This window comes from Vigna unguiculata, chromosome 7, assembly GCF_037176805.1.
Source record: "Vigna unguiculata cultivar grain cowpea cultivar isolate G323 ecotype 2 chromosome 7, ASM3717680v1, whole genome shotgun sequence".
In the NCBI taxonomy this organism is placed as follows: Eukaryota; Viridiplantae; Streptophyta; class Magnoliopsida; order Fabales; family Fabaceae; genus Vigna; species Vigna unguiculata.
In genome coordinates this window covers 26104409-26126368 of record NC_140798.1, presented here as the reverse complement: position 1 = coordinate 26126368, position 21960 = coordinate 26104409, and the positions used below count along the sequence as shown (strand labels likewise).

General features: G+C 37.5%; 1 protein-coding gene across 1 annotated transcript; it reads left to right on the top strand.

The window, feature by feature from the left end:
* Window positions 1–3570: 3570 nt before the first annotated feature.
* LOC146884718 (uncharacterized) lies at window positions 3571–4128 on the top strand. Its single transcript, XM_085675991.1, has one exon. The coding sequence runs from the start codon at window positions 3571–3573 to the stop codon at window positions 4126–4128; it is 558 nt and encodes a 185-aa protein (XP_085532117.1).
* The last annotated feature ends 17832 nt before the right edge of the window (window positions 4129–21960 follow it).

Below are 21960 nucleotides of genomic sequence, written 5' to 3'. Positions count from 1 at the left end.
GTAAATAGTGGTGGCAGAGTTGACAAGACCACGAAAATTAGGTGCCTTGGCATGCAACAGTCGCACTCCTTCTTCTCCACTCTTCTAAAACCTCCATTTTCGCTCTCTCAAGGTTTGGTGGGTGTTCATGGAGGTGCTCCACTCGTTTTTGATGTTTTTGCACTAGTTTTTGCCATTTCTATGCACATTTGACAACACCCAATGTGAGATTTACGTTTTGAATGCATTTGGTAGATTGGGTAGCTCATTTTGTGGATTTTATTGACTTGGAACAACACCCATTGATGGAGTTTTCTGTTTTTATACCATAACAACATTTTTCATTCAACTGCAGCTCTAATATTCGTCTTTTGATATTGAAATCGCATTGGGAGAATTCATAAGTTAGGATTTTTGATTTTTGATGTTATGTTTCAGATTTGAAGTGCTTAATTGTTCCATTTTGTTGTCTAGCTAATCTTTTCGTATTGATTCCTTGAAGAAATTGAATTGAAACCATGAGGTTGATGTTTTGCAGTGCACTTCAATTCATATTTTCTCTTTATCCTATTCAATTCGCGACTTTGAATGAAATGGGAACCTGTGATGCTTAATCATAGGTCCATGTTTTCTACAATTTCAGAGCCCTTGTTCATGCTTAGTGAGTTCGGGTTCTGCCACACTTACTTAATCTGTGCGTGTGTGAAATTGAAAGAAGGATGTGTGCTATGCTTAATGGCATAATGATGTTGTGTTAATTTTCGCAGTATTGATTAATTCGGGTTTTATGAAAGTAAATTGGATAAGATAATTAATTTAGTAACTTGTGATTGGTGGATTTTCAGTGGAATCAAGGAGTCAATACATTTTGAATTCTATTTAATTAACTTTCTCTTTCGCTGTTTCGCTATTAGAATTTAGCAATTTTGTGTGAATCTGCCAAACCCCCTGTGTTATAGTGTTGTGTTCATTTAGAAATTGAAGCTTTGGACGAAAATATTGGTCGTTGGGAGACGACTTGGTTCAACTTTCGCGTACTTCATTTAAATGTTTTAATTTAGTGGGGTACAACCTCTATCAAATTTGGCGCCGTTGTTGGGGACCAATAGTTTTGTTCAAAGTGAAATTTTTAGTGTGTTTGTGTTCAGTGTTTTGGTGTGTGTGTAGTTCAAGTGTGGTTGAGTTGGTATATGTTTATTGTGATAGTGTTTCTGTGTGTTTTTGTGTAGTGTGCGTGTGTTATTTGTATTGTAGAGTTAATAGTGTCGCGACGCATGAATAATGTCATTTTTAGTAGTGAATAGTGCGTGAATAGTGTCCGATTATGGCATTTAACTTGTGGGTTTTTGTTCTGGTAGCTACGATGCTTGTTTTGACTTGAATTTTTCCCCCACTTCTAAGACATTGAACTTGATGGGAAAAATAGCTGGAGCAGTTGGTATGGTCTGATTTGAGAGATTCAAAAAACTTATGGACTGATTTTTATTCAAACTTCAGAGGACCATAACTTTTGCTCTGGTTATCAGAATCAACATTATTTTATATGCATTTAGGGTGGAATTGAATTTCCTACATTGTTGGAACCCTCTATATCGGTTATCAAACTCAGATTCTCCAGAAAATGCAGTTTTCTATCTTTCAGCAATCTTTTTTGTGATTTTTCTTCATTTTTTTCACTTTTGAAAAAAAATTAAAAAAACTTCCACTTTGAGTTTTGAGCTGATTTTTTTTTGTAGTACTGTCTGAGCACTCAAAAGCCAATCCTACCAAATTTCAAGTCATTTGGAGTTCGTTTGAGTACACTTGTAGTTATACCCTATGTTATGTCAATACCACTAGAATTAATGTATTTTGGTGCATGACTAGGGGAAACCCAAGTGAATTACGACCCATTGACCCTGAGATTGATAAGACCTTCCACAGAGCACGTAGGCATATTAGGAATCCATCTTTGCATTTTGATTATATTATGACTTTTCCTGATTCCTCTAATTCCCTTCATACTCATGATACTTCTCATTATATTATGTACATTCTTTACATTCTGAGCATATTGTTTATTCTGATCATTATGATTTTCATACTGATAATATGGCTCAACCTCCTCCACCTCATGAGAGGACCATGAGTGAACTCACTACACCAGAGTTCACTTATGACAGTTTATGCATTCAATATCCTGAGGAGGAAGTTCCATATGTCTTAAAAACTAGATTAATAGACTTGTTGCCAAAGTTTCATGGCCTTGCAGGTGAGGACCCATGCTAACACTTGAAGCAGTTTCATGTCGTGTGTTCCACCATGAAACCCGCAGATGTCCAAGAAGACCATGTCTACTTAAAGGCCTTTCCTTATTCCTTGGAGGGCAATGCAAAGGACTGGTTGTACTACCTTGCACCTAGGTCCATCACGAGCTGGGATGATCTGAAGAGATTGTTCCTTGCCAAATTCTTCCCAACTTTAAGGAAAACAACCATAAGGAAGGAAATTTTTGGCATCAAACAACAATCTGGGGAGACCCTCTATGAGTACTGGGAGAGGTTCAAGAATCTTTGTTCAAGCTGCCCCTACCATCAAATCTCTGAACATCTCCTTCTACAGTATTTTTAAGAAGGACTGCACCACATGGATAGAAACATGATTGATGCTGCAAGTGGTGGCACTCTTGGTAACATGACCCCAACTGCGGCCAGGCAACTAATTAAGAACATGGCCTCCAATTCTTAGCAATTTGGCACAAGGAGTTATGCCATAGTTGTTAGAGGAGTTCATGATGTAGGGGCAACTGAATACACCAAGAAGTTGGAGAATAAGATTGATGCCCTTACCACACTAGTTAATCAACTTGCTTCCAATCAGAGAGCTCCAGCTGCAAGAGTTTGTGGCCTTTGTACATTTGTCGATCATTTTATAGACTCTTGCCCGACATTGCAACAACATGCTGCTTCTTCCTCTACACCAGTGGATACTCCTCAGGCGTATGCAACTAATATTTTCAATAACAATAGGCCCCAACACCAGCAACAAAACCATGATTTGTCAACAAACAGATACAATCCAGGATGAAGGAATCACCCTAATCTGAGATGGGGAAACCAGGGCAACCAGCAGCAGTAAAACCAACAGTTTCAAAACGTGCAGCCACCTCCACAACAAAGAGCTGCACCTACACCTGTTCCACCTGTACCCATACTTGCTCGTACTACACCTGCACCTTCCTCTTCTACTTCATTGGAAGAGTTGGTCAGAATGATGACATTACAAAATATGCAATTCTAGCAGGAGACTAGAGCCTCAATCCAGACTTTGACAAATCAAATGGGGGAGATGGCTACGCAACTTAATCAAGCACAAGCTCAAAATTCTGATAAGTTGCCATCACAAACGGTGGGGAATCCGAGAAATGTGAGTGCCATCACATTGAGATTTGGGAAGAACATTGAAGTTCCCATTACTGAGCCTACACCTCAAAAGGAAGTTGACCCTACTGCTACACATTAGATAAAGCATGATGATGCTCATGTAGCCCGTCCTTCCACATCTACTGTACCTCTCACACCTCTTCCTTTCTTGGCGAGAGCTATTCCAAGCATGAAGATGGAAGAGGTTGACAGGGAGATCCTAGAAATATTCAGGAAGGTGGAGGTGAACGTACCTCTTTTGGACGCCATTAAACAGATCCCCAGATATGCAAAGTTCTTCAAGGAGCTGTGCACACACAAGAGGAGGCTGAAGGGCAATGAAAGGATCAGCATGGGAAGGAACATATCTACATTGATAGGTAAATCTGTTCCTCAAATCCTTGAAAAGTGTAAAGACCTAGGTACATTTTGTGTTCCTTGCATTATATGTAATAATAAGTTTGAGAATGCTATGCTTGATTTGGGTGCTTCGATTAATGTCATGCCTTTGTCTATTTTCAATTCTCTGTCTCTTGGACCATTGCAACTGACGGGTGTGGTCATTCAATTGGCAAATAGAAGTGTTGCCCACCCTACTGGTTTCATTGAGGATGTCTTGGTTCGGGTTGGTGAACTGATGTTTCTTGCTGATTTTTACATTCTTGATATGGAAGAGGGATTTTCCCGTGGTTCTACCCCAATTCATTTTAGGGAGACCATTTTTAAAGGCAACCCGAACCAAGATTGATGTCCATGCTGGTACTTTATCCATGGAGTTTGATGACATTATCGTGCGTTTTAATATTTTGGATGCCATGAAACATCCTTATGAGGATCACTCTATTTTACATGTTGATATCATTGATCATGCTATTGATGGACATGTTTCTGATTTCCACTCTTTGCATGCTTTAAAATATTCATCCGTGTCTGAGTTATCTGAGTTTGCATGCATTGATGTTCTTGATTCTGATTCTGATTCTGATTTTGATACTCATTCTGATTCTGATACTGAATATGATGTGCATAATGTCAAATCTGTTGAGTTTGACTCTCTGTGTGTTGTACCTATTGACTTTGATGTTATACAATCAGATTGCACTAACCATGTTGTAGGAAATACATATGCATCTGATTGTTATGTTGAGGTACAGGCTATGGAACCCATTTCTCCCTCCCTTCTAGTTCCTGATATTCAGCCAGCATCCAACACTCCAAAGTTGAAACCCCTGCCAGACAACCTCAAGTATGTATACTTGGAGGAGGAGGACAAACTGCCCGTCATCATTTCCACCTCCCTCACTGTTGAACAAGAGCAGAGGTTGTTGCATGTTCTTAAAAAGCACAAGAAGGTGATTTGATGGACATTGGCTAACATTCCTCGTATTAGCCCATCAACATGCATGCACAAAATATTATTGGAAGATAGAGCAAAGCCAGTGAGACAGCCACAAAGGTAACTCAATCTTGTCATCTCAGATGTTGTCAAGAAGGAGGTGACCAAGCTTCTATAAGCCTAAAAAGACAAGCCTTACTATAGTCAAGAATAAAAAGAAGAGTCGATTCCAACAAAGGGTGCAAAACAGTTAGAGGATTTGCATCGACTATAGAAGGCTAAATCAAAAAACCAGGAAAGACCACTTCCCCCCTGTCTTTTATTGATTAGATGCTTGAGCACTTGGCAAATAAGTCACACTATTGCTTTCTTGATGGTTTTTCTAGTTACTTTCAAAGTCATATTGCACCTGAGGACCAAGTGAAAACCACATTCACCTGCCCCTTTGGCACTTTTGCTTGTAGGAGGATGCCGTTTGGCCTATGCAATGCCCCTAGCACATTCCAGCGGTGCATGGTTAGCATTTTCAGTGATTTTCTTGAAAAATGCATAGAGGTGTTTATGGATGATTTTATTGTGTATGGATCCTCCTTTGATGCATGTGTAGACAGTTTGGATAAAGTTTTGAATAGGTGCATCCAATCTAACCTTGTTCTCAATTTTGAAAAATGCCATTTCATGGTAGAACAAGGCATAGTATTGGGGCACATAATTTTGAGTAAGGGCATTGAAGTTGACCATACCAAGATTTCAATTATTTCACAATTGCCTTACCCCTCTTTTGTGCGAGAGGTTCATTCTTTTCTTGGCCATGCAAGGTTTTGCAGGCGCTTCATCCAGGACTTCAGTAAGAAGGCCTTTCCGCTGTCTAACTTGCTGTAAAAAGATGTTGTGTTCATCTTCAATAACGAATGCAAAGAGGCTTTTGATTGCCTCAAGAAGGCCCTGACCACCACTCCGATCCTTCAGGCGCCCGATTGGAAAGCCCCATTCGAGCTGATGTGCGATGCATCCAATTATGCATTGGGGGTTGTTCTAGCTCAAAGGATTAACAAGCAGCCGAGGGTAATCTACTACGCCTCCAGGACATTGGATGCTGCCCAAGCAAACTACACCATAATAGAGAAGGAGCTTTTTGCGGTTGTTTTTGCCTCTAGGTATTATATTTGGGATGACCCCTATATGACCAGAAAATGTGCAGTGATCAGGTTACCAAGAGATGCATTTCGGACCATGAGATTGACTCGGTCCTTCAATTCTATCATTCATCTGCACTTGGTGGTCATCTTGGCACACAGAGGACAACTCACAAGGTACTAGATTGCGGATTTTATTGGCTCACCATCTTCAAGGATGTGTGGAGGATTTGTAGCACGTGTGAGAAATGCCAACGAGCAAGAGGAGCCATTTCTTGGAGACAACAAATGCCTCAAAAATCCATGTTATTTTGTGAGGTCTTCGATGTCTGGGGTATAAATTTCATGGGCCCTTTCCCTGTCTCTTTTGGTTTCACTTACATCTTTCTTGTTGTTGATTATGTTTCAAAAAGGGTGGAACCTAAATTCACTAGGACTAACGATGCTCAAGTTGTTATAGACTTTGTCAGGTCTCACATATTCTGTAGGTTTAGAATTCCTAGAGCTATCGTTAGTGACCAGGGCACCCATTTCTGCAATAAGTCCATGGGGTCTTTACTTCGAAAGTATGGGGTTGTGCACAAGATTTCTACACCATATCACCCCTAGACTAACGGGCAAGATGAGATCTCAAACAGGGAGATTAAGTGAATCTTAGAGAAGATTGTGCAGCCCAATAGGAAGGATTGGAGCAACAGACTTGAGGATGCTCTTTGCGCTCATAGGACTGCTTACAAGGTACTGATAGGGATGTCTCCTTATGGGGCTATCTTTGGTAAGCCATGCCACCTTTCAGTGGAGATAGAGCACCGAGCCTACTAGGCTCTCAAGTCATGCAACTTCTCACTTGATCAAGCTAGCGAGGAAAGGAAGCTGCAATTGAAAGAGTTAGATAAGATCCGTTTGGAGGCATATCAGAACTTTATGTTCTACAAAGAGAAGACCAAGAGATTCCATGATAGCTCCATAGCTAGAAAGGAGTTTGTTGTTGGTCAACAAGTGCTATTGTACAACTCCAAACATGGACTCATGGGTGGTAAGTTGAGGTCAAAGTGGATTGATCCTTTTGTTGTCACTAATGTTTATCCTTATGGTGCAGTTGAAATCAAAAGCTAGTCCACCGATAAGAGCTTCAAAGTGAATGGGCATCGTCTGAAGCCATTCCTCGACAACCCTGCCTTGGTGGATACTATTGTAGAGGAGACTTCCCTGCTTGACCCCACTTTTGTTTCACCATGATTCAGGGAGTTTTTTTTCTCCTTCCTTACTTTTATTGCACCTGTCCAGGTCTGTCTGTTTGTTGTTGTTTCTTTTTTGTTTGTTTCCTTTTTATTAATTTGTGTTATGTTTTTGTTTTCTGTTTGGGAAACTCACTTCACGTTTGGAGGATGAGTTGTTAGTTGTTCTATGGACTGATATTTTTGCTTTCTCTTTGCATGTCAAGTTGCTTTTGAATTGTTTTACCTTATGTGAGGATTTTAGCCATTCTTTGTTCTTTGTTGTGTGATACATGCCTCTTGAATGCTTGCACAATGGCCTTGACTTGACTCTTTCTGATGCTTTTCTGATTCACATGCATGTTTGGATATGATTTAGGCATTTTTGTTCTGATGAGCCTACAGCCAGAAGAGCCTACCTTGAACTGTTTCCGTTGATAGCCCTTTTTGAGCTTGCATACCCTTTCATTATTCTACAGTTCATTACAAGCCCTTAGCCTGAAAAACCATGATTATTCCTACCTTAGGAAATTTTGGAGCTTTGGAATTGTTTTGGAAATGGGTGCTCAATTAAGTGTGGTCGCACACAACAAGTGTGGTTGTGCGCACACTTGTTATTAGTTCTTGGAATTGCTCATTTGTATACCCAGGTGGAATTTCAAAATTGTTGTTTCTCTGCATGTTTTTTGTATAGAAAAAAAAGAAGAAGAGAGAAAACAAAAAAAGAAAAGAAAAGAAAAGAAAACAAAGAAAAGAAATAAAAGGAGTTTGGATTTGAGTATTGTGTGAGAACCAAATTTGGAAGTGTTGGTGTTTGGGATTACTTTCATGCTTGATTGAGACTTATTCCCCATTGCTCCTCTATTTCCTTTGTTGCTTAGCTACTTATCCATATGTTCCATACCTTGTCCTCAACCCCATTACAACCTTGAGAAGCCCTTCTGATCTTGACCTGTATGTATTTTGGTTTGGTTGTTGGTTCTAAAGGCTTGCCAAGTTTGTTTGATGTTTGTTTTTCAGGGTGCTTTGAGAGTAAACAGTAGCCTATAGATTGGAGTGATACTGTGCATATTTTGTGAGGCTATGTTGCTTTCAATTCTCTCTTTGAGCTGAACTGAGTACTTGACATGTTTTGAACTGCTTGGATGATGTTCATGGATACCTTTCATCTTTGAATCCTCTTGTTTGGATGTGTCTCCATTTTTTCTATTTCGAGTCTGTTTGTCTTGTGTCTCTTTTTGTCTCTCTTGTTATGTCTGTGATGTCCTTGCTTTGCTTTACTTTTTAATTTTTCCCAAGAGTGCAAAAAGGTAAGTGTGGTCGATTTTGATGAGTCATCATTTTCCTCCATTCCACTAGCCTTTGTGTACCCATTTGACAGTTGTTTAGTGCTTAATTGTTCATCTTTAGTGTGTTTTCATCTGTTAGGCTTTATTGGACCATTGTTCGGAATTTGGGTTGATTTCACATTATTTGGCCTAATATTTGTTTTTAATTATTTTTAGGTATTTGGGTGAAGCAATTTTGGAGCTTGGATGTAACGTACTAGCTGGAAATTACTTATTAAAAATAAATAAGAAATAAGATTTAATAAACATCTCATTTATTATCGCAATTTCCCAAAAACGCGAGAAAATTAAGTCTTCAAATGTCGCATAAGTAGAAAATAAAACCGCAATATTCAGTTATTACAAAACCAAATCCTCCAAAATAAAAAAAAAATACAAAAGAAAAATCCATAATGAAATTTAAGAAATTTGTCCCATAGTGATCCCCACTTCGTCTCTATGCATTTGCATGCTCACCTGCATCAACATCTGCTTCCATGTAACGAGTTACATGATCATCGCCAAACACACACAGATAGGGTGAACTCATTTAAATAAATCAAAAACATATCATAATAAATATAAATTACATCATCTCCATAATATAACCCGTGTTAGTATAATCTTTTCCTTTTTTCCTTAGATCTCCATTTCCAAAACTTGCATTAGACGTCTATCATTTCTATACCCTTTAGGTGAGATCAATGATCGATCTTCGCTGCACGAGTGTCTACTCACCCTTTCGACTACAGGCCACAACCTGATAGTCCACACGTGGGAATAACTTTGCCACAGCATCTCACCGTGACACCAAGTGGAGCTCCCCAAAACAAACATAAGTTTGTAGTTGTTCCCAAACTACCAAAGCTCTATCAGAATGCACTGAAGAGGGCAATCACCCGAAACCTCACCGTACGAGCCACAACTCGCACACTCCACTAGATTTCCTAAACCACCAAGCTACAACCAAGAATGGTCACATGTTACCCCAATACGAGATACACTCGTAACTGGGCCCCCAGCCAAAGCCTCACATCATGAACATCACCTAAAGGTATGTAGAAAACCCTTCCTCTCGCGCCATCACTGGACCAAAACTGCCTGGCGCGCATCTCACGCCGCTAGGCGGAATCTGGGTCCAGACCACCTTGCGAGCATCACACACCGCCAGGCGCCAAGCGCCAGCAGAATCCTCACTACATTGTCACCGCCTGGCAACTCACTCACGCCGCCAAGCGCCATACCAGTAGCGCAATGCTACTGGTTTTTGGCACTTAAAACATATCCCAATGGACCTCAAATCATACAACACACCAAATTATAGAACAATTATGGTACAATTATGAATTCTCGTTCCTATTATATAACTAAAATTATAATATACATATTCAATCATGCCTTCAACTCAATTATTATCAAACTCATATACCCTCCTTCATGAGCTACATTAGTCATAACACATATACCTAACATGATCCAAGGTGATAATTATAATAGCGAATATATACGTGAACTCATTCCATAGCAGTTTACCATTATAGCACCTCGATATTCATATTAATACCACTATCACAACAACAATTGTTTAGGAAAATGTACCATCCATGCCATATCACTTATGTCAATCTCACCCTTATTGATAAATTAGCATACATTCTAAATCTTGGTTTGTCCCATGCCGCCAACATTTTATGACAACAACTAACCCTTTCATTTCCCTTCCTAACTTCCACTCATTATAGCCTAACCACAATTGTGCATCTAGTTATAATTTTCCAGTTATTTTAGACATATTAGCATACAATCATTAGTTATCTTAACACATATATATGGATTATTTCCTTCTCATACAATCTTATTCCATAACCCGTGACTGAGTTTCCTTCCCCCTACTGCCCTACCAATCCCAACATACCCTCGAATTATCCCACATGATAACCCTTACATACAATCACAACAGGGACTCGAATAATCAACAACCGTGCCCATTACATACATTCAACATGCTCGTACATGGCAACATATATGTGCTTTGCATATAATAACGTCAATTTCATCAAAATTGTACCAATCATGTACTTAGATCATGCATAATTATTTCCAACCCCCAACATAAACCCTAGCTCCCCAATTTCATACAAGGATTCATACGTTCATCATCCACTATTGTTCCAGTCGATTATACTCATCAAAATCTACATTCTTACATAGAACCATCACCGAGAAATCACTAATAGCACAAAACATCCCAAAACAATTCAAAACTAGGAAACCCAGCTCGCGTCGCCTGGCGAATTGTCCTCCGCCGCCAAGCGGTCCATAAAGAAAAACCCAGAAACTAGGTCTGGAGCATGTGTCGCCCGGCGGATCAAGCGTAACCGCTAAACAGAACGTAGTTAAAGAGAAACAATGGCATTCTTCCATACACCAACACATCACAGATGCATTCAATTAAATTTAAACATCAATTAGGAACTCCCCTAATATGGATTTCCTTAGCTTAGCTTTGACTCTTGCTAGCTCTCCCTTGATCACCAATGTCCTCTTTTGCCTTTCCCTCAACTCACCCCCCACAACCTCACTCAAAACTCACTAAAACTTACAAACTCGTGCTCTCTTCTACAACCACAATGACTGCCCAACCAACCTTCTCTCTTACCTCAAAATACCCTTTTAAAATGGCCTTAATATGGGTTTAATGTGAAAAAAACGAAAAATGGTATTAATCATAGGTTACTTACCATTCAATGTCCTAATTCAATTATGTTTTTTAGCCATTCTTGGCTGCCATGTCTATTAGGGTTTTCCTTTAACCCTTCAAATTCCAAGCCAAAGCCAAAAATAGCCAAAAATGAAGTTTAATTTGGGTTTCCCAAGGCTTGAACCCACAACCATGCAATGTTCAATTCAATACACAACCATCTAACCATTTCATGTTTCATGCTAACTAATATAATTTAATTACCATATCATTCCACAACATGATCATATATATAAAAATATAAAATCACATAAATAACACATAAATGGCATACATAGGACTTGAACCCAAGTCCTCTCACACAATTAAAGTACTCTCAACCATTGGAGTTAGTACTTTTCCACGTCATGAAGGTTTACATTTAAGGCCATAAAGGCTTTTTCTACCCGCATTTATTTAATAATTATTTATTTAAGGCTTATTTACTCAGATCATACCTATTTTGGTTCGAAAATTTCAAAATGGTACCCACTTTGAACTTTATCTCAATTTAGTACCCAATTTTGATTATTGCATCAATGTAGTACCCTCCGTTAAGTCTTCACAAACGGCGTTAACTACCTTGCCACGTGTCAGCCTCTGGATTTTTTAATTTTTTGAATTTTTTTTGAATTTCTTGTTTTAAATATTTTTTTAAATTTTTTTAAAAATGTTTTTTTGCCACGTGTCAAATCCTTGATGTGACACGTGGCATATGCCACGTGTCATTGTCTTTATTTCAACTTAGTCCCCACATGTGTCTATTTGTTTCAATTTAGTACCTATATATATTTATTGGTTTCAATTTAGTACCCAATTTATTTGTTTTAATTTTGTCTGAATATTTTTTTACAAAATAGAGAAATAATGTGTCTCCCTTAAGACCAAATTTATTATTTATATAAATGTTATATTTATATTTGTTATTAAAAATGACTTACAAATATGTTATTGATGACTTTTACCATTAACTTTAATATAAATTTCAATACTTAATTTTATAACTCATTTTTAGTAACAAATATCAATATAACATTTATATAAATAATAAATTTTGTCTTAAAAGAGATACAATATTTCTCCATTTAAAAAAAATATTTGAATAAAATTCAAACAAATAAATTGAGTACTAAATTGAAACAAATAAACATACATGGGTACTAAATTGAAATAAATAGACACATGTGGAGACTAAGTTGAAATGAAGACAATGACACTTATCAAGTACCTTGACACGTGGCAATACCTTGCCATGTGTCACTGACAATGCCACGTGTCACATCAAGGATTTGACACGTGGCAAATTTTATTTTTTTAAAAAAAAATTCAAAAAAAAATTAAAAATTAAAAAAAATTAAAAAAAAAATTAAAAAAAAAATTAAAAAAAAATTAAAAAATCCAGAGGCTGACACGTGGTAAGGTAGTTAACGCCGTTTGTGAAGACTTAACGAAGGGTACTACATTGATACAATAATCAAAATTGGGTACTAAATTGAGACAAAGTTCAAAGTGGGTACCATTTTGAAATTTTCGAACCAAAACGGGTATGATCCGAGTAATTAAACCTTTATTTAATTATATAAATTTAGTGGGTCTTACAATGGACATTAATATTCAGTTGAAGAGAGTTGCCACATCATTTCCACATCATTTCGACGTCATTTCCACGTCATCTGAGTGAATGGGCCAACATTTGAGGCCCAGTAGTGACATTTTTGTAATTCTGAGTGGTAGAGTGGCAATTTTGTAAATAGTGGTGGCAGAATTGACAAGACCACGAAAATTAGGTCTCTTGGTATGCAACAGTCGCACTCCTTCTTCTTCACTCTTCTAAAACCTCCATTTTCGCTCTCTCAAGGTTTGGTGGGTGTTCATGGAGGTGCTCCACTCGTTTTTGATGTTTTTGCACTAGTTTTTACCATTTCTATATTGACAGCACCCAATGTGGGATTTACATTTTGAATGCATTTGGTAGATTGGGCAGCTCATTTTGTGAATTTTATTGACTTGGAACAACACCCATTGATGGGGTTTTCTGTTTTTATACCATAGTAGCGTTTTTCATTCAACTACTGCTCCAATATTCACTTTTGATATTGAAATCGCATTGGGAGAATTCATAACTTAGGGTTTTTTATTTTTGATGTTCTATTTCAGATTTGAAGTGCTTAATTGTTCCATTTTGATGTCTAACTAACCTTTTCGTATTGATTCCTTGAAGAAATTCAATATAAACCATGAGGTTGATGTTTTGCATTGCACTTCAATTCCTATTTTCTCTTTACCCTATTCAATTCATGACTTTGAATGAAATGGGAATATGTGATGCTTAATCATGGGTCCATGTTTTCTACAATTTAAGAGCCCTTGTTCATGCTTAGTGAGTTCGGGTTCTGCCACAATTGCTTAATCTGTGCGGGTGTGACATTGGAAGAAGTATGTGTGTTATGCTTAATGGCATAATGAGCTGTATTAATTTTTGCATAGTTGATTAATTCGGGTTTCATGAGAGTAAATTGGATAAGATAATTAATTTAGTAACCTATGATTGTTGGATTTTCAGTGGAATCAAGGAGTTAATACATTTTGAATTTTGTTTAATTAAGTTTCTCTTTTGTTGTTTTGCTATTAGAATTTAGCAATTTTGTGTGAATCTACCAAACCTGCTTGTGTTATAGTGTTGTGTTAAACTGGAAATTAAAGATTTGGACGAAAATATTGGTCGTTGGGAGACGACTTGGTTCAACTTTCGCATACTGCATTTAACTGTTTTAATTTGGTGGGGTATGACCTCTATCACAAATGCACCTCACCATAATGCCTAGCAACGTTCACCATGTTAATTGCTCCATTGTCATCTAACAATAGGTGAAACATTTTTTGGACTGCATACCACATCCCCTTAATGTTAACATACCCAATCTCCTTAACTGCATTCAGAACTTCAAAGTAACTCCACCTATCCGGATCGCATGACCAGATTGATTTTTCCTCATTTATATAATGGAACCCACCATTATGTACAAAAATACTATTGCGGTGGACAACAACATCGAACCTATCATCACTCATTGCCCTAAAGTAAATTCAATAGAGAAAAAGGCTGTATTATAAACTCTACTTTTACTCAATGGGGGACCGCTGCTACAATTAATAACAATTAAAGTAATGGGGACCATACCCACCACCGACAATCGACAAAGAAGAAGATTAAAATAATACCCCACCCAACCCCCACTTGTAGACAAAAACTAAACAAATTCATACAATTAACACCTCGCCCTACACAACATCACAATATTCAAACCAGAACAAATCCCAAAACATAATCACGAAAAGCCTAAACCCAAATGATGACAATCTGCAAACTTGATGACAATCACGAAAACCCTAAACCCAAGAGGAAAGTACTCACCTCGTCGATGATTATAATCTTCAAACTTGAAATAGAATGAAGAAATTCCAAGGTGCTTGAACTTTGAAATCGCCTCCCAAGTGCTCGAATAGTGAAATCACCTCCCAAGTCCCTAATTACAATGTTTTCCCCAAATCTTTAATTTCAACCTAATTACTCCAGCTCACAGTACACATAATACACCTCAATTAAACGTAATACAAATAGTGTCACCTGTACAATACTTCGTTATTGATTTAAATGGTGTCACACAAAAGGACTAAATTAAACACAAATTGCGAAAATAATGACCATTTTAAAATTTGGAAAAAAATTAGGACCCTCCATAACAAACATTGCGAAAATGAGGACGAAATAGGTATTTAAGCCTTAATTTTTTCTTCTGAAGCTCTCTTTCTCATCTGTTCATTCTCTTATCAATGCACTTCTTCTTTGTGCCTCTCTGAAACCACCGTGACCTCTCGTCCTCATTTTTTTTTTCTCAGAAGCTCTCTTTCCCATTTGTTCTCTAACCTACCCTCTTTCTCACATCACTCTCTTCCTCTCTACCTCTATGTAATCGTACCTTCTCTTTGTCATTTATCCACTGTAACATCCCGATCGGATATTACGAATTTAAATAAATAAAATAAAAAAATATACTCAAACTACATTTAATGAAATATCATTTCCCAAAAATACGGGAAATTTTAAAACTTTACTATTACTTCATTACGAAATACCTCAATACAAAATTATAAAACTCCATTATAATTATCAAAGTTTAGTAATATAAAATATTAAAATTTATTCTAAATCATGAAACATAAAAACAATGATAAAACTTTCTCCCAATCTAGCCCTGCTCCGTTGCTATGCCTCACCAGATCCACCTGCAACATCATCTGCTCATGTATATCGCATATACAATCATTGCCAAACACAAGTAGATAGGGTGAGCTAACAGAATATATATATATATATATATATATATATATATATATATATATATATATATATATATATATAACATAATCACACCAAAAGAATTCCATCATTTGGTTTCATAATTTATGGCCACAACCATGTAATCCATGTTCTACGTCTTTGGTTGATAATCTCAAGGTATCATTGTTGTCCAACCTACAAGCCACCACTTGTAGAACACATGCGGGAACTCTCACTATTCCGAGCCACAACTCAAAGAATGCTCGTATTACCCTCCATCCTGAGCCACAACTCCAGGAATACTTCTGCATCTGACCCTTGAGATATCGCCAAAAGTCTCGTAGACCACGCACATCCGAAGCAAGCAAAACACAATGTCTGCTTCATCAAAAATCGCCTGGCGCTCCACACGAGTCGCCAGGGGCAAAAGGCTTCCAGACCGCCTGGTGGGAGACACGTGCTGCCAGGCGCCAAGCGCCTCTGATGCTACTGTTTCTACAAGTATCGCCTGGCGGGACAACCTTTATCGCCAAGCACCACATGCTTCAATTCACTACTGGTTTCGTAGATATCGCTTGGCGGTCAAACACCACCGCCAGGTGCTACACCAGTACTTGCGCAGTACTGGTTTTTAAGCACCCATAACAAAGTAAAATCAATCCATTCACATTCCATATAGATATTCCCCCTTTAAAACCATGCTAGCATTTAATTCTAACTTATGAATACCGCATGCTCAAACAATTATAAGCAACAACACTCTAATAATTTAAACACATGATCCTATGCACCAATGCAAATTAATATTGACACACATGCATTCACCAATAACCAATTCTCCACATGTGACTAACCCAAAGGGACATTCAAATTGATAGAGACTTACCACATAACCCAATCATGCTTCATTAGAAGTTACTTGAAATTATCAAGAGCTTATTATGTGTTTTAAAGACTCCAAAATCAGCAATATTGAGTAACGTATATCTCTAGCTACTGACCACCAAATCAAATCTCCACCGTTCAAAGGGAAGAACTACATGTTATGGACCACCCTGCAAAATTTCATCTAAATCGGACGGTTAACGAACAGGGAAATGCAGTTTTACGAAATCTGCGCATACTAGAAAAAAATGGTGGCGCCTAGCACCCAACAATCAGGAACATTGCGCCTGGCGGTACAGAGCCAGCACCAGGTGGTTCCTGTTCTGTGAAAATACGAAAGACAGCGTTTTTTGTGAATCAGAACACCATGCATCTCTAGTATGGCGCCTGGCGGCCAATTGAGTGCCGCCAAGCGGTTCGTGCTGTTCTAGGAACTCAAAAATTTCCTTAGCACTTGCGAACCTTATCCATTTTACTTTTCCTTCAAGCTATAACCCCGAAAGCTATATTCATTCAACCTCTAACACATCTCTTGCCTTACCATTACATCTTAAAGCATCCAAATTATAGTATTTCCAATTTAGCATATTTTTCCTTTATTCTATTCCACTTGAACTCTTAAATGGACCCTTCTACTCTATTCACACTGCACCAATCACTAAAAACCACTGACACCACTATCGCCTGATGGCAAGCTACAAGCCACCAAGCGGTTCCACCTCTAGAACCCAAAATCCCCCAGAAAAGATGTGTCGCTTGTCGGGTATTCATCACCCGCTAGGCGGTTTCTGGAAATTTTCCAGAAACCCATAATTTACGAGTTGATTCAAAAGGGAAACAGGTAATTCACATCATACATTATTCAATTAATCACAACAACATAATATTTCGGGTTCAACTCCCCTAACCTGGATTTCTTTGCTTAGTTTTGGAATATTTTTCAAGCTCTTGTGCACCACAACTCAAACTTTCCCTTGTCTCCTTGCAAGCTTGCTTCCAATCCTTGTTATCCTCTCCAAAAAAAATAGAATACTCTCTAATTTCGTTCTCTGCTCTCCAAGCACAATGGCAGCCACCAAAAACACTCTCCCTTTCCCTTAATTGGTCACTAATTGTTGTCTTAATTGGCAATGATGAAGGAAAACGAAAATGACATTAAACTTAGAGTTTAATTGTCATTGAAGGTCCATTAGTGGCTGCTTTCCAACCCCTCTTAGTTGCTAGGGTTTCCTTTGCTCTTCCACCTTCATGCCAAATAAAATTTGGGCAAAAAGAAAGTTTAGTTTGGGTTCACCAAGGTTCGGACCCATACCATGCCAATTGTCCAATCAATGTATAACCATTCAACGAATTCATGTTTCGTGATAATTTATATAATTCTATGATTATATTATCACTCATCATGATCCAATACATTTTTAAAATAATAATAAATTAAATAGCACATAAATGACATACATAGGATTTAAACCTAAGTCCTCTCACACAATTAAGTACTTTCAACCATTTGAGGTAGTACTTTTCCATGTCATATATGTTAGAATTAAATGCTATAAAAGCTCCACTACCCGTATTTATTTAATAATTATTTATTTAATTATTTAAATTTCACGAGTCTTACATTTCCCCCACCTTATAAAATTTTCGTCCTCGAAAATTGAGCTCACCCAGGAAAAACGCAGATAGCACTGGCTCAACTTCCTTTATCTTGAAATTCTCCCTTCTTGGTCCCTACCCTTTCTATTTTAGCCTTCACCTTATACATTTCCTCACTTTTCCTTTCGACCTTAGTCCTATATTAAGTTGTAGTATCAATTTAACGCTTCCACTCTACGGCACACACCTGCGCTGACACCTCTCCTTGTTCTAACTTTTAAATTCAATTCCTTTTACCAAACTTGTAGTGTTAGCCCCAAGAACTTATCCTTGATAATCCCTTCGTCAAACGCGTTGATTCTGAGTTTCAACTTCACTTCTTAGGCTCAAACAAACCAACATATCTTTCCTTGCCCACCAAGATATCCTTATGCCTACTCGCATCTTCGATCAAGAGGTTTTCTCAAAGGTCCTACCCAACCCTTGCAAAAACAACAGATCAAGTTTGACCTTGATTCTGTAGTCAACCACTACAGATAACACATACATTTCACAAAACAAACGAAAACCTAACAAGAAAAGTATAGGAGACAAACTCAACCTATCACTTTTCTCTCTTTTACCAAAACCTTTAGAATTAAGAAAGGAAATTATCTCATATATAGTCATGAGTGTGCACCCCCATCATTCTACCAAGACATTTTTTGTTCTTAATACTTCCAGTTCACCAGTTCCTTTCCTTGCGCACCAACACTTCTTGAAAAGAACCTCTCCCCTTGCGCACCAACGTATCGAGAAATACAAGTAATACCCCTTACGTGCTCGCCAAAACCCAATAAGAGCATTACTTTCCTTAGGTCTTATAAGCAACTACCCTTGCCTGCTCACCAAAATCCAGCAAGAGTACCACCCTTACCTGCTCACCAAAACCCGATAAGAGCGTTGCTTCTACTAAGACCCGTAAGCAACAACTTTTGCCTGCTCATCAAAACCCAATAAGAGTATCACCTTTACATGCTCACCAAAACTTGGTAAAAGCGTTGCTTACCCTAAGACTCACAAATAACAACCCTTGCCTGCTCATCAAAACCTGGCAAGAGTCCAACCCTTACCTGCTCACCAAAACCCGGTAAAAATGTTGTTTTCCCTGAACCTTACAAACACAACTCTTGTCTATTCAACAAAACCCGACAAGAGCCCTACCCTTACCTGTTCACCAAAACCCAGTAAGAGCATTACTTCCTTGAGACTTACAAACAACAACTCTTATCTGCTCAACAAAACCCGACAACAGCCCACCCCTTACATGTTCACCAAAACCTAATAGGAGCGTTTCTTCTCCTAAGCCTCACAAACACGACTCTTATCTGTTCAACAAAACCCGACAAGAGCCCAACCCTTGATTTACGGTCCTTCTGTTCTCATGAGCTTGTTTGAGATTTAAACCTACTGTTATGTGATCTAGTTAAACCTTGAAAAAGTGATCCATGCAGTTTATGTTTGACAAATTACTGTGAAATCTGGTGCATCTATTTTGTTGATTGTTAGTGCACTGCCAAGACCTTCTTTGTTTGTCTCCTAAATTATTATGTTTTAGTTGAATCATTTGTCTTGAACATGACCTATGCTTTTGTTACCTAAGTTGAAGCGAAATTGACTTTTGGTTGTGAATTGTAGCAAGAAAATTGAAAATATAGAAATATGAAATGTATGGCCTTATGAACTGAAAAAGAAAAGAACTCTGGAAAAAGAAAGTTTGGTGGCTTATTCAGTCAAAAAAAAAATAATAGAAAAGGATAGTGTAATTCACAATTACATCAAATACTCTTGATAATTTGTTCACTTGATAAATATTTTTATGTGTGATCATATTGAGCATTGTATTTCAACTACAATTGCAAAAAGTCATGTATGGTTCAACTTGGTTTTGAGTCTTGTTAGATTTTGGTTTTGTTAATCATATTCTAGATTTATTGCCTAGGTTCTTTTTGTGTGCCTACAATTCTTATGATTCCTTATTTTGCTTATTTGTCTTTCTTGATTAATCATTTGAGTTTGTCCATTTATTCTATCAATTGATGTTGTCCAATTCTTCCATTTTAACTTTTCTTGATTTTCTGCTTTGCTATTCTTATGTGGAAGAACTTGAGTTTAGTTGGTTCATTTGCCACTTCGAAACTCATTGTTTTAGACAACTTTGTAGGTGTTTACCCTTCTAGAAGGTGCAACTATTGTGAGAAAAAGGCATATTGAGTGCAAACACTTGTGAGAAGCCCATTCTAGAGTTGAGACTGAGAGAAACAAAGAGCAAACTAAGAGGATATACAACACAACAAGGAGAAATCTAGCCCAAAGTCTAGTTTCAATTTTATTCTTCTGTTGTTTTTCCATTATCACATAACTTTGCAAGTTGTAATATTTTTGTTTTCAGTTTTCATTTCATTTGCTTGGGTGGGAAAATGCTTTAGAGAAATCCAAACCCTAGCTTGGTTTATAATAGTTATACGTGTAGTGTGAGGTCCACAAGGGGTTCCAACTGCCACTTGATTCTTCACTCAAGAAAATTCTTCGACTAGTTTATGTTTTCATGTTTTTATGATTTCTATGTCCAAGTTATGCATGTTTGATGTTATGTTTTAAGTCTCCATGGTATCTAGGTGAACTTTTTTTAACACCTAGTTGACCTTCCTTTGTTCTTTAGGTTTTAATTTGTTCACACACTTTGAAAGATGTTTTCACACAATCCGTTTTTCTTAGAATTTTCATTGAGAAATTTTGTGAATGTTATTTAGAGATCTTTGGCTAGGAAAGGCTTGGTTTCTAAGCATGTCCAAGAGACTAACATTCCTTTCTTGGGAGCATTTCTAGATCACTTTCACCTCATTTTCTCTTTAGAAATTCTTAAAGTCTTTGTGAAAAATTGTTTTGATAAAAGTGTTTCAAAAGTGTTTTGCAAAATGAGTTTCCAATCGTATGCTTATAGTAGTTTGCATTTAGGTAGTCATAATGAGGATGAGATGCATCATACATTTGAGAGAAAGTTCCCTTTATTTGGTGAGGACATAAGTGCAATATCATACATAGCTTGGGAGAGGGAAGTAGATGACTTGGTGCATTCATTCCATCCTACATATAGAAAATATTACATTCGTAGTTTGTGCATTTTTAAGTTTCATAGGACATGCAAGAGAGTGGTGGGACTGTAGACAGTCTAGAGTGGAAATATAGTAAATATTACATTCTTAATTCTTTCTAAAAAAAACTTTTCCACCTTCGCCAATTATTTTAAACTCAAAAGATTTTCCAAAACCAACCGTTGACTTAGAGTTACATTTTAGGTTTCAATTAATTCAAAGTGAAAATCAATATTTTTGTGAAATGGGCCTCATTGAAAATGTTTCCAAACATAAAAGTTCATCTTCATGTGTCTTTAGAAAATATAGTTTGCATGGTATCCAAGATTTTAATACAATTATGTTTGATGACTATTACAGATACATTTTTGATCCTGGTGGAATCAACCTTCCAATGATGTGGACCTTAAAGAACCCTCTTGATCTGAGGACAGATCCTCTTTAAGAGGGAGGGGATGATGAGAATCACCCTAAAGGGCTTTCAGCATGGGCCAATGGCCAGACCCATTTATCTTTCCATGTCTTTTAATTAGTTAAATAAATGTATAGGCTTAGATTTGTTTTGTAGTGTAACTAGCAATTTCCTTGGGTTTGTATTTTGGCCCAATTTTATTTTTCTTGCATTTTGTTTTGGGCTAATACCAAATCCAACGTGTTATCTTCAACATCAACTTTCTTCCTTCACGCGAGTTAGCATTGGGCCTAATTAGAATCAGCATCCTTTGTTTTGGGCCATGCATCTTTGGTTCATTCACACGTGGAGGGTCACAATTGAAATTGAAGGAAGCAACCATCAGCCTTCTGTTCACCAGCATATTGGGCCTGTAACAATAACCCATTACATCTAGAGCTAGCATCACAAAACA